This window comes from Oreochromis niloticus, linkage group LG11 (genome assembly GCF_001858045.2).
Source record: "Oreochromis niloticus isolate F11D_XX linkage group LG11, O_niloticus_UMD_NMBU, whole genome shotgun sequence".
Classification (NCBI taxonomy): domain Eukaryota; kingdom Metazoa; phylum Chordata; class Actinopteri; order Cichliformes; family Cichlidae; genus Oreochromis; species Oreochromis niloticus.
In genome coordinates, this window is record NC_031976.2 from 17,648,155 (window position 1) to 17,664,322 (window position 16,168).

At 42.0% G+C, this 16,168-nt stretch overlaps 1 protein-coding gene across 2 annotated transcripts in view; it reads right to left on the minus strand.

The window, feature by feature from the left end:
• aplp1 (amyloid beta (A4) precursor-like protein 1) overlaps nt 1–13,661 on the minus strand; it is a 34,115-nt gene extending 20,454 nt beyond the window's left edge. For both annotated transcript variants that reach the window (XM_013277027.3, XM_013277026.3), the window contains exon 1: nt 13,375–13,661. In XM_013277027.3, coding sequence (XP_013132481.1) covers nt 13,375–13,440 — 66 coding nt within the window. In that variant the 5' untranslated portion in view covers nt 13,441–13,661. The remainder of the gene's footprint in view (nt 1–13,374) is intronic.
• Between the last annotated feature and the right edge of the window lie 2,507 nt (nt 13,662–16,168).

Genomic DNA, 16,168 nt, shown 5'->3' on the forward strand with positions numbered 1-16,168 from the left:
TTTTTCCTTTAGCTTCCTACTGTAAACCACACATTGCTGCAATGTTACTTATGGGATAATAAACTGAATGCTTTATTTCGATATAAGAAAAAAAATATGTGAGAGGCTTTTGGTTTTAGAGATGTGCAAACATCACAGGCTACATCAGTTCAGATTACAGTGGTCCAGCCTCCAGCTGGGCACACTGGGAGCAGATGGCCCTATAATCACCAGGGTTCATCTAGGTCTGGAACAGCAGCCAAAGTCAGCTCCCAATATTTGATTTAATTTCAAGTATAGCTTAAAAATACAGGACACGTCAGCTGGCATCACTGCAAGAGACTCCACAGAGCTCGAGGCTGGCAGTTTTATGACTGAGGTTATTTAGAAGCAAAGATGTTTACTAAAAGACAAAAGCCTATATCCAACCAGCACTCAAGGATCTTCCCTGCCATTGTTAGTTTCCAAAGCGTATGTGTTTCACGGAGGGCCTTACACAAAATTAATTAGGTTACCAGCAGAGGCAGTCCATAGGATTATGCAAATACATAAAAACTGAACTGATGCACTGTAAATATTATCTAAGCCTATATACATAAGCCATGCAAATGCATAAGAGCATCTTTTTTTCATATGCCAAGAGTTTATGTTACATAGGAGGCTACACCAATGCCAGCTAGAAATTCTTAGCATCCATCCAATTTTACTTCTCAGATTAATATTGCTTAAATAGCTCAACTGGCATGGATTTCAACATCTTGATTCTTCCTATGTGTCCAAGTGATTTTTAATATTAAATCTCAAGCATGTTAGTCAGTGAAATAAATTGAATATTGTTTGTAAGTACAATAAATATTGCAAGCGTCAGCTCATAAACATGGCACAAATGGAAGTCAGAAACAACATGAAAAAAATGTCGGCAAGTTAAAATTTCCTCCATAAAATTCCAACCACTAACCCCTGACCCGGACATCACCTAAGCCCTCTGAAAAGCCCCGGGAAAACCCCACATTGTGCAGACTTCTGCAACTGGGCCATAGGAAAGATTTTGAATTTTGTCTTCTCTAAAAAGCCACATTGTCATCCTTTATGCCCACGTATTTAACTGGATACAGACCTCCCACATATACAATAGCAGCACGAGACCCAGCCAGAAAAACAAGGGCTCGCTTTACTTTTTCAAAATGAAGATCCAATCTAAATGTCCTACAATATCCTTAACCTACTTAAAGTGGCACCTTTATTGTCCTTCCATTATGCATGTATGCATAATCTCGCAGCTATATTTTCAGCAAGCGTCTTGCTTGTTTTCCTATGTAGCCTTCTTATCAGCTTCTGTAAAACTTGGTGAAAAAAAAATGTCGACTATATAACACAAAACGAAACTCCCGCAGAAGTAAAATAAATTTGGGGTGGTGTCCCCACTTCAATGGAAAGGCAGTATTTAGCTATATTCAGACTGAGACGAGTGATTGCGATACTTGTGTTGCATAGAGCAGCTATACAAATGTGCCTCTCAGTTCCACCCACGTTTCAACAAATGCCTTATCTGAGTCACGCACCATAATGACGCCACACTGTGCATGTTTTTTTTCTTCAGAAAAGACAAAAAAAACAAAAAACACAAAGCATCGCTGGTCATTTTCACAAGCCTTTCTGTGCAACCACCTCCTGGAGATATGTGGGAGGGAAACAACTGCGTAATAACATTTCACAAATCCAGCCAAAAACAAGAGAGAGTCCGGAAACATTATGTGCCTGCAAGATTCTGTTCCTCCAGCACAGCCAAGCTGAAATGGTTTTGTCTTAGCGGTGATGAATTTCTGATGTTATGTAACACAGCTGAACCTCCTTCACAGTTAAGCAAAAACAACAGGGGAATGCCAGGATTTTAATGCCAAACACTGTGCGCCTGCAGATGCAATTTCAAGCTGAAGAGGTACCTCGGGGGATTGAAGGAATCAGCAGCTTAGTAGAGATTTAAGCACTGCAGGTCTGTCTGAATCATCCTAATGTCAACACAATTGACATTGAATAGTGGATTTTCCTTAGGCAGATTGAGATTGACACAATGCAACACAGCTTTCCAAATCTGTATTTATGCTGTAAACACATTCAAAAGGCTTGAGTAATGTCTGGGACTCGGTGGTTCAAATTCCTATTAGTAAACACTTTCGTGCCTTAAAGAATATTGTTTATTGGCACTGCTCAAATGTATTGTACACCAGACTTATTAAGACAACTGTTTTCTATTACAGCAGGCTATTGTTACATCTTTTTCCTGTGTAGTTAAATACTGCAATTTAGTTCTAATAGCACATAAGCAAGACTGATAAGCTGGGATCAAAACACAGCGATGGGCATGCTTTAAACTGTCTTTCTAAAACTGGCAATCCACCCTGAAACCAAATTGTCAATTGAGCATGGAGATTATGGAGTAGGACGGTTTTCAGTTTAAGACACATGACATATATCTAGACGATAGCTCAGTTTTACAGCCGAGTAAGGTATCAGATAAGAGTGTATTTGTGCAGGCGAGACAAGGCTGAAGTCTTAAAGCAACATCATCGTGCCCTTGAGCATCTTTTAAGTAGATTAGGGCAATCTCGAAGCCTAAATGAGGGCATGTTTAGGTTAAAACACTGCAATAATTGATCCACTTAAGGACAGGCTGTCTTTCCATAGTGCCTCCGACAAGCAGCAGGCAGCTGGCATCAGTAAGATCTGATGCTTCCTCTTGCCTGCTTCTTATCTTCTACTTGCACTTTTTGCTTATTCCTCTGTGTCTTTCACTCTGTTGTCTTTGCAGCAGATCTGGATTCTTTCTTCCTCTGTATTCTCCTTTGGATCTGCATGTCATCTGCCCTTGTTGTGAGTGCTGCACATAACTGTTTTTCACTTATTGCAAAAAATTTGGATAAACAGATTTTCTGATGCTTGCATGGCAAAAAAAACTGCATGAAAAACATTAAACAGAGGCGGAAGTTTAAAACAAAATTTGTGATTCAAGATTAATGTTTTTAGAAGCCATTAGGAAATTGTGAATTGAAGCAGTTGGCCTATATGTAGTGTGCTGAGTGTAGCTGTATAATGGTAAAGCAATAATAATGTCCCGCACTGAGAGAGAGGCGGCATAAAGGAGAAGGGGAAAGAGGGGCAGGGGTAGAAAATGAGAGGTTAAAACATTCATACATCTTTTTTGCTTCTGTCTCTTTATTTATGCACATACACAATTCTCATCACTGTGCCAGCTCCCCTGAGAGCCTGTCTAGCAGATGCACCTCATGCAAATAAGGCTTTGAGGTAATGTGCTATAGGTTACGCGAGCCCAAAGAAGTGTGGAAGAGTAGTATGTGCTGCATGTATATATCAATATCATTATTATTACTATATATATGTATATATAGTATATATGTATATTAAGTTAGAGATGTGACCAGTGACAGAAAGCAAAAGTGTATAATCTTTTTAGCAGTGGACACCCCAACACATAACATAATACATGCCACAATAATTGTAACAGTATGTATAAAACAGCCTACTTCACACCATGTTGATTCTGTGCTTTCATTCAGAGACATGTGGTATCACCACAGTGAGGACAAACTGGTCTTTTAACTCCCAGTGAGAGGTCAGAATGCTCACGAGTGGTGATAAAAGAGCCCAGCACGGCTAGCGTGACCCCCGCAGCTGCAAAAGCATATTGAGGGAATAGCCTCCTCTTCCCAGGTCTCTCATATAGCACGGTTGGCCTGCTGTTCAAAGTGTTCAGGTGCTCTGTTAATGAACAGCAGGACAAGCAGCTAAGGCTGGGTCAGCTCGTGCTGACTCGTCAGGCCGCTTACACAAAGGAAGCAAACCGAGGGAAGTTGATGAAAGCCTGCAGCAGCGTGGAAGGTGTCGCTCTCCCACATGTTATATCAGCTTCCGCTCACTTGACGTCCCCTTCATCTGTCTCATCAAACACGTAAACACTATTTTTTTTTTTTAGGCTTCTTCTCCACATTCTCTCTCTCAGCATCACTTGGCCACTGAGGGTGGTTGTCATGGTAACACCACCTACAGGAGCCAGCTACCTTCCCTGTTACCGTAGCAACTGGTTCCCTACTGAATTTCAAGCATCTCTAGCACGCTCTCTCTCTCTTCTCTTCATTAAGAATCTGCCTCTATCTCACGTTCCTTCTCACATAAAAGAGTCAGCATATGTTAGCTTCAACTTTCTGTCTTCCTCAGGTCGATGTTTGTTGGCTTAATCGTTAGTTAGCGTTCTCTCGTCACTGCCTGTTGATTGATTCCACTACATACTGCAGCAATAAACTGAAGGTCTCCTTTGTATTGTACTTCTTTTGCTACCCAAATGAAACATGTAAAAGGAGTATATAATAATTACTCGTTAATAACTATCGATTATTATAAATACAGACAACACAATAATAGAATAAACAATAAAACATGTTAACTGTTAACTGATTGGACTAGTATTCTTTCACTGTTTTCACCCTTTTTTATGATCCGTCACTGTTGGTGAATCAGTAGCTGACTGAATATGTAATTTTCTTTTCTTCAGGGTCACGCCTGATGAGCTTTCCATCTTTTTAATCAAGATCAGCAACTGTCTGTCTTTACACGACTTCCTTCAGTTGTACTCACCCAGAGTATTTCAAAGGAAATGATGAGTTATGAATCTGACTCATCCAATTGTCATACCGTCACCTGTAGGCTGGTTTAAGTAGCAAGGTGGTGCCGCTGCTATGCAATCCTGAACTATAAAGCACAGTTTCATAAATCAAATGACAACATATTAATGATAAGTGAGATCTTGTCAGGCTGGCATGTCCTGTCTTGCTTTGACTCTGGTGTTTTTAAACTGGCCCACTCTGGTAAGATAATGTGCGCTGGCTGTGTAGTCTGCAGTAGATTAAATATTAGTGTTATCTCATTTCCTCTGGATATAAAGTCTCCACAGCCTCCCCAATTGAAGAGAAAATGATTTAATCATTGAGACAATCTGTACAAAAAGATCGCTCACATTATGGTTTTTTTTCCCCAAGCCGGAATCACACGCGTGTGAAGTATCCAATTTGACAGCCTAAACTTGTAGAAGTATTGGCTGTTAACTGGCACAGCTTGGCCATGGCAACTGAATGACCCTGAGCTCAGAAAAGAATGACATAATGTGGCTGAATCTTACAATTAACTGCAGCCAAAACAGCGCCTGATTTTCTTTATCCTCTTTAGCTGTCTGAAAAACCAGCACAACCCATCTGTGTACACGGTGTAAAACAGGCACAGGAAAATGCAGTGGGAACATTATGAGCTAGATTTACTTGGTGAAAAAGAAAAAAGAAGTACCGCCAGTATTTACAAAGAGAGCGCAGAGACAAGAGGAGATTTTTGTGACTCACTGTACACAATATGTATTTTGGGGACTTCCTTGCTTAAGCACAAAATATAGCCGGGGGGGGGGGGGGGGCATTTAAATCAAGCACGCAAAGTGATTACTGGTAATCACACTAATATTTAATGCATCTCATCTCCATTTACTTTGATGTGGTGATGAACTGACTGCAAAAGCAGACACAAAACCAACCACACCTATGGATGCTATTTGGGGGTCATGCTCACACAGATTGTAGGTGCTTCCTGTTTCCTGAAACTGTATCCTCACATTTACACCCTATGAATCACCACATGAATTTAAGGTAATCAAAGGCCTGCTGATCTTCATTTTGGGGGCTAAGTATCTATTTTGAGTCTCTATTTTCATCATCAGTTTAACATTTTCTCACAAACTAGCCCTTGAAATGTTCCTGGTATCTTACTACTAAGTGTAAGTACAATAGACACTGGTGATGAAAAGAGAGACTCAAAATACTCTCTTAGCCTGCAGACTTGTTTATATTATATCAGAGATGAACCCAATGTGAAATGTTGGGCATATATCAATGTTTAAAATAACAGTTTGGCTGACAGGCTGTTTGTGTTGTAATTTATTCCTCTTTTAGTGTCACGGAAACGTTATTAAAACATAGCTGAGCTGTTTCAATCTTTCAGCTCTGCATGCCACTCTCTTTGATCATTTAGCCTGTGCAAAATATATTTAAATCTGATGTAAAAAGTGAAGTAAAGGGGGTTAGTAAAAGATGTCAATGCAAATTCATGAAGAAGACAAATAACCTTTTGTGTCTTGCTGCAATTCTAAAGCTCCGAAACGTTTGACCCTGAAGGCGTTAGAAGAATCAGACTTTGATGGCGTCAATTTCAAAGCATGAAAAAGAAATCATTGTGTAGATCCCCTCACCCCCGGCCAGTCGTGGCAGATGGCTCCACCTCCCCAAGCCTAGTTGTGCTGGAGGTTTCTTCCTGCTAACGGGGAGTTTTTCCTTCCCACTCTCACAAAGTTCTTGCTCATAGGGGGTTATCTGATTGTTGGGATTTTTTTAGCGTCTTTACCTTATAATATAAAGCATGTTGGGGTAGCTGTTTTCGTGTTTTGTTGTTATAAATTAAACTGATTTAAATTGAAGCGATTTTGAGTATTTCAACTACCATTTGCAGTTGGTCTGTTAATATACGACAGACGGCAGTGAAAGCAGCAAATCTCTCCATGTACTTTCTACCCTTACACCTTTTGTTTGGACATACCAGATAAAAGAGACTTCTGGTGTTCAGACCAATTACCATACTGTGCATTTGTATTCAGTGGAGAGCTGCTGACATCACGCCACATGGGACACAAGTAATCATTTTTGATTGGCTATTCGCCATCTATTGACAGTGGTTGAAATTTGACCTCACTTTTAAAGGGGACGAATTCTGACATTATAAGTTATATGTGTCCACTGGGAATCGAAGTCACATTGCCTGCAGTAGTTTTTAATTTGGCCCTCGGTGTTGACAGATGAGGCGTTCAGTGGGAAAAGGAATGCGGAGTCAGATCTTGGAAAAAAATCTCAGAAATCACGGAAATGTAGCAGGAGCAGGGGAAAGAAAGCTAGGGGTGAGGAGCAGCATGAATTATTCAGGAACAATCAAAATACACACATGAAAAGGGAAAAGATGTCACCGGCTACTGAGAGCTGCCGAGGCAGATGGCGAGGCAGTGTCTGAGTAGGGGAGGGGTAAGGAGTGCCCTTGGGATGTGGCGGCAGAGAACAGAGGAGGCAGGGACAGAGAGAGAAAGGAAGGACGAGGGGGGCAGAGCCAAGGAGGAGACAGGCGTGGGGATTTTCTTTTGTATTATGTAGGGGTGGATGGGGAGTGGAGTTGGATGGAGGGGAAGTAGCGGGGTACACAAAAACCAGGTAGCATGAAGAGAGAGGGGGGGTGGGGTCTGGCTTCTCATTGCTGAGAGGCGGCGTGACAAGTGCTAAAGCCCTGTCGACAAGCGAGAGCCCAGACCTTTTCATGGCCTTCAATAATTGATGCAGCTTGTGCAGTGTGCCATCTTTAGTGTGTGCTGCATGTGTACGTCCACGTTTGTGCCTCTGAGCCTCCCGTCAGTGCAACTGTGTGACCTATTTGTTAGCAAGTGATTTCTACCCATCTTTGTTCAACTTGGAGGAAAGTGTCTGAAATTAGCTTTTTGTCCTTCTAAGAGAGATGACAGAGCAACAAAAGTGCATCGAATCTCCTCCATAACTGTTTCTGTTCCTCTTTTTTTAACTATTATTACTGCTTTGATTGGTCATAGTGGACCCAACAACCCTGCACACTCTCACACCGCGCATCCAGCCTTGTTATTAAATTAGACTTTGCAGTCACGTTTTCATACAACTTATAGCTTCACTCCTGACATGGTTTTTTTTTTTTTCTGCTGAGGCTGAGCAGGAACAAGGATTGTTTCCTCCACAGCACAGCATGCACTCCACCCTGCAACCCACACAACACTCTACATGCTCCACATCCCTTCCACTCTGTCTCTTCCTCTGTTTCTCAAATCATCCGCCATGCCAGGGCAATCCCCTCTCTCTCACTCTCTCTCTCTCTCTCTCACTTCACCAGCCCTCAATCTCTTCACTGTACACTCTCTCTGTCTCTCTCTGTCTTTCCTCCCGAACATGGAGGACAAGTGTTATCGCTACACTGCAGATGTTTTTCAGGAGGCTCTGCCGAAGCCTCCCACTGGCTGCGGCAAGGCTAAACGGCACGCTTTGCCCCGGCGTTAAACTTTTCCACAGAAATACAACCCCATTAGGCTTACTGAGGCAGTTATGAAGGATGTGAAAACCTCGGGCGGCAGCGATATCTCTGCCCTGCAAGACTCCAGAGAGGAGGCAGAGCTGGATGTCATCATCTACTCTCTCAATCCCTGTAGGTGACACTGGACAAACTTATGATGTGCAAACACAAATCTTCCCCTGCACACATCAAAAATGCACAGTCCCATCTGGGCTTCAGCTGGTACAGACACAGGTGCAGAAAGTCATAAGTGAAGTGCTTCAAGCTTGAAATTGCCCCATGAATCTCTCTCTCGCGCGTTCTCTTTATATAGATATATATATATATATATACATGTATATGTGTTTTATGTGACAGTCAGTAGGTGGATGATGAAAAGTAAAGTAATCTTCAGGAAACTGGGAGCAGCTTTAATCTACATTCTTTTTAAATCTTATCCTTTGATTACACATACCCTAAAAAAGGGCTGCACAGTCTGGGAATCCAGAGAAATTAACTCATCAAATGCAGCACGTCATGACAGGCTATAAGGGATGGCACTAAATGACAAGCCTCCGGAGCAAATTATTAATAAACTTTAATTTGGGAATGACTCCATTTTCTAACCGAGACCTATAATTTGAACGATTTCAGAGAGGCCAGAAAACAAGATGAATCATCTTGAGTGGGATTTGGCAGAGATTCCCCGAACCTATCGGGGAGGGTGCTTTGCAAATGTGCAATTAATGTGAATTTATTTTCTGCACAGAATCTGGATGAACTCTACGCCCCGGGGATACACAAATGTACACTTTTTAAATTTCTACCCAGGCACTCAAAACAACTGGCAGCAAGAACGAGAATGAAACCTCCCAACAGTACTAAACATACGGCACCGTTCCGATGAGATGGGTTGCAACAATTGCCCAAAGGGTGCATTAATGTCATGCATTCGTTTATCAACTCTGGTAAGAACTCTACTGCTGAGGCACTTTTACAGCGGCCCCTTTCCCCCGGTACAGTACAGCTTTTGTTTCGCAATGACTCTGCAAGATCTAATCCTGGAACTGTGTGTGTATGTGTGTGTGTGTGCGTGTGTGTGTGTGCGCGCGAGAATGCGTGTGTGTGTGCGCGCGAGAATGTGTGTGACGCATCTCAAAAACTTGGAAAGGAAGCGAGATACGGAGAACAGGGAAAAAACATGTGATACAACAAAATGGTACGTTTTAATGCCCACTGGCACACGGATATAGCAGAGAAAAGCAAGCACACAGGAATCCATTAGTGAAATACGATTATCTCTTGGCTCTAAAATTAATTAAGTGAGTGTAGGGTAGTGTGTGTGTGTGTGTGTGTGTGTGTGGATGAGAGAGAGAGAAAGAGAGAGAGGGAGAGGGAGAGAGAGAGAGATCTGGTTGTCCTTATCTTTCTTTTTTCTTTTTTTGTTGTTGTTTTTTTAAACAAATCCTCTCGTGTTACTACACTGAGAGGCAGATGGGAGTGGGAGGTCGTTGCATTTGTATGGCCTGAAATTGCTCCTCCTGATGTGGTGGTGGTGGCAGCATGGAGTGGGCAGGTTACACAGCAACTTTGTGAATTACTTTGACTGAATTACTTTGAATTAATTTGACATTCAGGCTCACTAAAATGTATTTTTTGAATCTTCCTGCCTTTTATCTTCTCCACATAATTTCCTGTCACGGTCCTGGGTCGGTGACTGAGCGGTTTCAGTTTCTTGTGTTTTTTGTCATTTTGTATTATGTTAAGTCTTCCTTGTTATTTCTAAGGAGTATTCTGTAAGTGCCTGGGTTGTTCTGTTTAGTTTTGTTAGTTTTGTTTATTGAATCTCCCCTCGTGTCTTTGCCCTCTGCGTCTCCCTTACAGCATCTGTGTTTGTGTTTATGTGTCTTCTTGTGTCTTCTTTCCCCTTCTTGTGGTTTATTCCATGTTTCCCCAGCCCGCCACTTCTGCTCTCTCTCTCGTGTTCCCTCGCTCCCTCTCGTCAGCCTCTCCTCCACTCCTGCATCATGTTTCCTGTTTTATTGTGAAGGTCCCGTGTTTTCATGTTCATTCTGTTCAGTCTTGCTTCCCCTGTCTCGTTATGGTTATTCGTGTCAGCTGTGTTTCTCATGTGTCCTCACTTCCCTTGTTATCCCTTTTGTATTTAGCGTCTGTTTCTTCCTGTGCTCGTTATGGCGATCTCCCTCATTCATGGCTGTGTTTCCCTGTGTGCCTCGTCGTATGTTTCGTTATGTAGCTCTTTGTAACGTTTTCCCTGCCAGCAATTAAGCTGTTTTTTGACTTTGAATTTTCGCCTCTGTGAAGTCTGCTTTTGGGTCCTTTTCCTGCCTGCACACAGCCGCATCAGGACATTTCCCTGCTCTCTCCTTGTTTTCCCTCTTTATGCTTAAAGCTTTCCCACACAATCTTTCGAAACAGCGCATTCGTTTCTGGGTCTGTGCTCGAGCATCTCTGTGCTGGAGAGCTCAGGCAGAGGTTTGCACTGCAGTTATTTATCTAAAACTGAGCATACCTGTAGATCCTACAGTGGTCTTTAAAAAAGAAATATGGCCACAGAAGAGCACAATCACTGTATGAGCGCTTTGTCTAACAACAAACTGCAAATGGATAGAAATTTGTCCACTGTGCAGGTTTTGTGCAGGCATTTCTCCAGGGCAGCTGTTTCATTAACATCTCTGGTTCTGTTAAACCATTATGGGTAATGCTGCAAATCATCAAACAAAATCTTGTTTTTTTAATAGACATGACTAGATTATGGAAATTAAGGCAGTAACCAAGAATTGTTCTTGATGGGAAATTTTAGCCATGAAATGTTTCTATTCTCAGGAATAAAAATCACCCATCCATCCTCTTCCACCATTCCAATTAAGGGCCGTAGGTGGGCTGGAGCGTATCCCACCCCTATCCCAGTTATCATCAAATCCAAAGAAAGAATATTTTGTAATCTGAAGTTGTATCAGTTCCAGCTTTTCATATAGGTATGTTTTTTGGTTCTCTCACACTTGTATTCATGTAGAATACCTTCAGGTGTTAAAGTGCAGGTTTGGACAGGATAAGCAGTCTGAACATGAAATCACAACCAGCGTCTTTCTTCCTGATATATTTTGAAGGCCAAATAAATGGTCCATTAAGAAAACATCCATTTTAAATAATGGACAATGAAAGGAATGTTAGAAAAAGTATAATAAAATAACTGTAAAATGATGTAAGAAACTCATAAAAGATCTGCGTATTTGTGCAAAAACTCACTGAAATTCAATATTGGTTCCAAACAGAAATCACTACAGTTCTAATGACATTTGACCAAATGTGATGTAAGTTATCTTTATTTCCCAGTCTTATTAAAATGGGAAATGCTCCTAACAAATAAAACACATCTTCTGCATTTCATTCAGGTCAGACAGCATTGCACAAGTTCACAGGGTGCCACAAAGGAGTTGTTTCTTTGACCTTTTGCGTCAGGGGAAAAACTGCTTTGTATGTCAATTTGCTAATGTTTTCAGTGTTTCTACAGGTGAGTGCTATTAAAGCTGAGAGAGCAGAGAAGCTCTTATTGGACATACGATACATGTGATTGTCTGGCATAAAAATGTCTGTGCACTCACAGCAAGAACACAGGATAATGCTGAATATGTGTTTGAGTTCCAGTTAAAGGCCTTATGAATACAGAGTAGAGTCTGAAATGTCCATTTTCAAGTGAACATGCTCTGTTTAAATGGCATGCAATAACAGAGAGATCAAAACAATTTTGCACTATTCATGTTTGAACTGTATTCATGTTAAGTGAATTAAGGGAGGCTGACAGTTTTATTAGGACTAATACCACAGTGTAATCCAGCCAGTCAACCCTCTCAATGTGTAATCTTCCCTGTAAACCTTCACGAGCAGGTCTCCTTGTATGAAGCTAAAGCCTGTTCCTCGGTATAGCAGTAATCCCACTAAGGCTCTTACAGAAGTGAAATCATTTCAGAATGAAAGGAGAGGCTTTATGACTGCTACCGATTCACTGAGGATGATGATTAATGAATAAACATCTCACAAACTACCTCAAGATCTGTCTCAACCTGCAGCCAGGGTCCTCCATGTATCACCTCAGACGTTAGAGGTGAATGCAATCACTCTTCATTAGAAGAGGAGTGTTTGACCTAAACCACAGCTGGGACGTCATGACTCATCCATCCCCCTTTCTCCTCCCCCCTCTTCCTCCTCATATCCCTCCCATACTCACACACCTCCAACAAAAACCTAGAGCACATCCTCCAGCCTGAATTCATGCCTCATGATGGGTGACTGAGGAGTTATTGAGAAATAAAGGTCAAGTCCATTAAGCTGAGGGTCGGCTGTAAGTCACGATCAGCCGGAGAGGGGGTTGGAGTAGCTGGTGGCCCATTGATCTTCCACTCTGTACAAGAGACTTTCAGTGTCTACCCCCTAACTATGGGCAGGTACATATGCCAATAGAATGACCCCATATATGTCATTATGATGGATATCTCAGTATGACGCTCCCAAACACCTTATGAAACCAGAGCTATCTGCACAAAGACGCCTCAGTGCAAATCTGACAGCAAATCTGATTCCTGACTCTTCAGCAGGGAGTTTTTAATCAATTCAGTGTTCTTCCATGAAGACCAAATGTACAACAGAACACCAATTGAATATGCATGATGGCTCCATCCTGCTCAAGAGCTGCACCACTTCTCTAAAGGACGGATGCGAGCTGATTTGCTCCTCTGACAGCGCCAGATGGGGTGAAATGAGATGGGATTTAATCTCCATCTTTCCACAGAAGCGAAAAAAAGAAAAAGAAAACTAAAAAAGGCCTGTAACATTCATCATGTCAGTGCAGGCCCAGGCTTGACGCAGCGAGCCAAATATACTGTAAACCATGTTCACGGAGACTCTCCTGAGTGTGGGCTTTCATTTACATCATATATCAGTATTTGCATCTCAAACGTTTTCACTATCACTGCATTTTCGTGGGCGATGCGTGTCATTACTCTTGTTGACACAGGACGGTGCATTTACAAATTAAACCTGTCCCAGATGATTGTGAGCAATTCCGGAGAGAACAGCAGCTGAATGAGAGAGCGAACAATAATAATAATAATGATATTAATGATAAAAATACATTTTGTCCTCTTCGCCATTCAGTGAACGAAACAAACAAACAAAAATTCAGCTGGCAGAGATAAAAGACTGTTTTGCTCTTACCTCGACGTTTTTCCGCACGCATAATGACAATACAGCCATCAATATAGGTATTGCAGTATGTCCCATTTTCTCGCCTTCCTCTGCCTCTTTTTTTATGACGAAGTTGCTGCTATATAATAACTGAGTCCAGCATAAGCTGTCTGGTTACATCGGCTGAAGTGATGGACACTGCGTTTCCTATATATCTCCTGCGTCTTCCTCCTGTTCGCTCGTCTTGCCAACGGGTTCTCCAATGGCAGCCTGGGCTTTTATGTGGATGAAGTCTGACAGAACCAAGCCCTGTTTCTGCGGGTATTTATCACACAGGCTACTCCTGGCGTCCTCGCTGTGGCTTAGTGCAGAGAGACATCTGGTGGGGATCAACTGAAAATGCAACCGCTCACTTTCTGTGTCACATTTAAAGTGTGTACGAGTCAGAGGGTTAGAGACAGAGATTGGGGGGCGGCAGAGATTCACGTAGTTCATGTCTTAGCCTGTGGTCCTACTGCTGTTTGAGCTGAAGACAAAGCAAGCTGACTTGCCATGTAGAGAATAATCTTGCTGCTGATTCACTGAATAACTCCTAATGCGCCTGGTTAACTGATTCAACTGCGTGCAAATTTATGTACGATGATTTTTAAAAATGTATTTATTAGTTATTGCATTTATGTTACCAGTAATTTACAAGCAAATATGCATTCACTGATCTTGAGCTAACTGTCACTTTTCTTTAAATCACAGTCCTTCAACGGAAACAGACGTTTGGAGGACATTTAAGTGGATATGAGCACTCTTGAGAATACAATTGCAGCTATTGTTCCACTGCTGCCTCAGCAGCACATTCCCACATAGCAGACAGGTCTGGCCCGGATCTGGTGTCAAGCCGGCACTGCTGGCTGACTTCTGGCATGGTAAGTGGTATTTCGTCCACATATGGGCCAGGCCTGGTGTAGATGGCACCGTTTATGTGATGGCATGCAACATCTGACCCGATTGTGGTTTGGTTTATGTGGCCCAGACTCATAGAAAACAGGTCTGGCCCGGATCAAGCTGGCACTTCTGACTGACTGGTGTCATGGCAGGGTGTATGTCAACCAGATGTGGGCCAGGTCTGGCAATGATGGCACTATTTATGTTCCTATTTTCCCATTTTAGTTAGAAGACCCAAATGCCATGTTGCAATACTATACTGCTATTGTAGCCAACGTTTCAAATGCAGGTTATACAGGTTTGTGAGTGTACACTTTATCCAAAACCTAGTGAGGGTTTACTCATGTTTACCACTGGGTAGCTGTAGCTCAGGAGGTAGAGCAGGTCACCTACCGATCGGAAGGTTAGTGGTTTGATCCCTGGCTCCTCCAGTCTGCATGTCAAGAGAGTGAATGTGTATGAATGTAGTTAGGAAGCACTCAGTTTGGAGGAAGTGTGTGAATGTGGCATGTTGTATAGAGCACTTTGAATAATCCGGTAGAGTAGAAAAGCGCTATATAAGAATCAGTCCATTCACTGTCTGAACAGAGTTTCGTCATTTTACTTTTGCACTATTATGTTCTGGCACATGTTGTTATTACATGGCTTGATTAAGGTACACATTAGGCTAACATCGGGGGCCAGAGCTGAAACTGTTCTGGGCCAGAAGTGTGTCTGCAACTGGCCTTGTGCTGGCCCGTGTGTGGATTACCTCTGGCAAACCTGATGTGGGCCACTAAAGGGCCGTCATTCTTTGCGGTATGTGGGCCACATGTAAGCACATTATGTGGGCCAGATTTGGGCCATACCAATTTTGCTATGTGGGTTGTTGCTGAGTAGCACTGTGACAGTGGGAAACGTCAATTTCAGAAGTCATATTGTTAGCCTGAGTAAAGAAGGTCTTTCTCACCATTAGGCCATGACAGGAAGGATCCATCCATCCATCCATCCATCCATCCATCCAGACAACCACTGACACTCACATTCACATCTAGGGCCACTTTACAGTCACCACTTAATCTAACATGCATGTCTTAAGAGAAAACTGGAGTACCTTGAGGAAATCCAGGCAGGCACATACAAAGTCCACACAGAAAGGCTCCAGCTGGTGGATTCAAACCCAGGACTTTCTTGCTGCAATACCCTTAAGGGGTAAATACCCTGGTTTGTGAAAAGCAAACAGTAGTATCCAAAGGTTGACCAAGAGTGAGAACACCACCATTAGATCAGTCCATTAAGCTTTGTTAACTGAGAAACAAAGACGCAACCTCATGCTCAAGAGTTAAAGCAGCAAAGGTCTTATCAAAAGATCATCACCTAATACTTATTTGTATTTCCTTCCTCAGGAAGGAAATACAAATCTAAAAACCACGTGTATGTACCAGCAATTAACAACACAATACTATTAGCAGACCAGTAAAAAAAAAAAGATATTTTTTTTGTATTTTATGTTTTTTTAATGATGGCTGGACAATTTACATAGTGCCACCCCACCAAAACATGGTGGGGGGATTTTATTGTCATAAAATCTGCTAGGGGTTTACCCGCTCTCCTCCATTCTTTAGAGAATTGCTAGACCTCCTGCAGGATAGTGAGCCCAAACTTTACACAAGCTACCTTAAGAGCAAAGAAGAGTGAGCAGTGCTGGCTCTCGTGGTCTTTCCTAATCATTTACCTGACCTGAACCTCACTGATCATTTATGTAAGCAAAGCATTGCCAACAACACAAAAGGATTTTTGGAGGCTTGCCAGACCTTTTGTAATCGTAAAGGTCTTAGTAAAGGTCTTGAATTTTTGTACTTGCTATAATAATAATTATTATTTATTATTATTATTATTATTATTG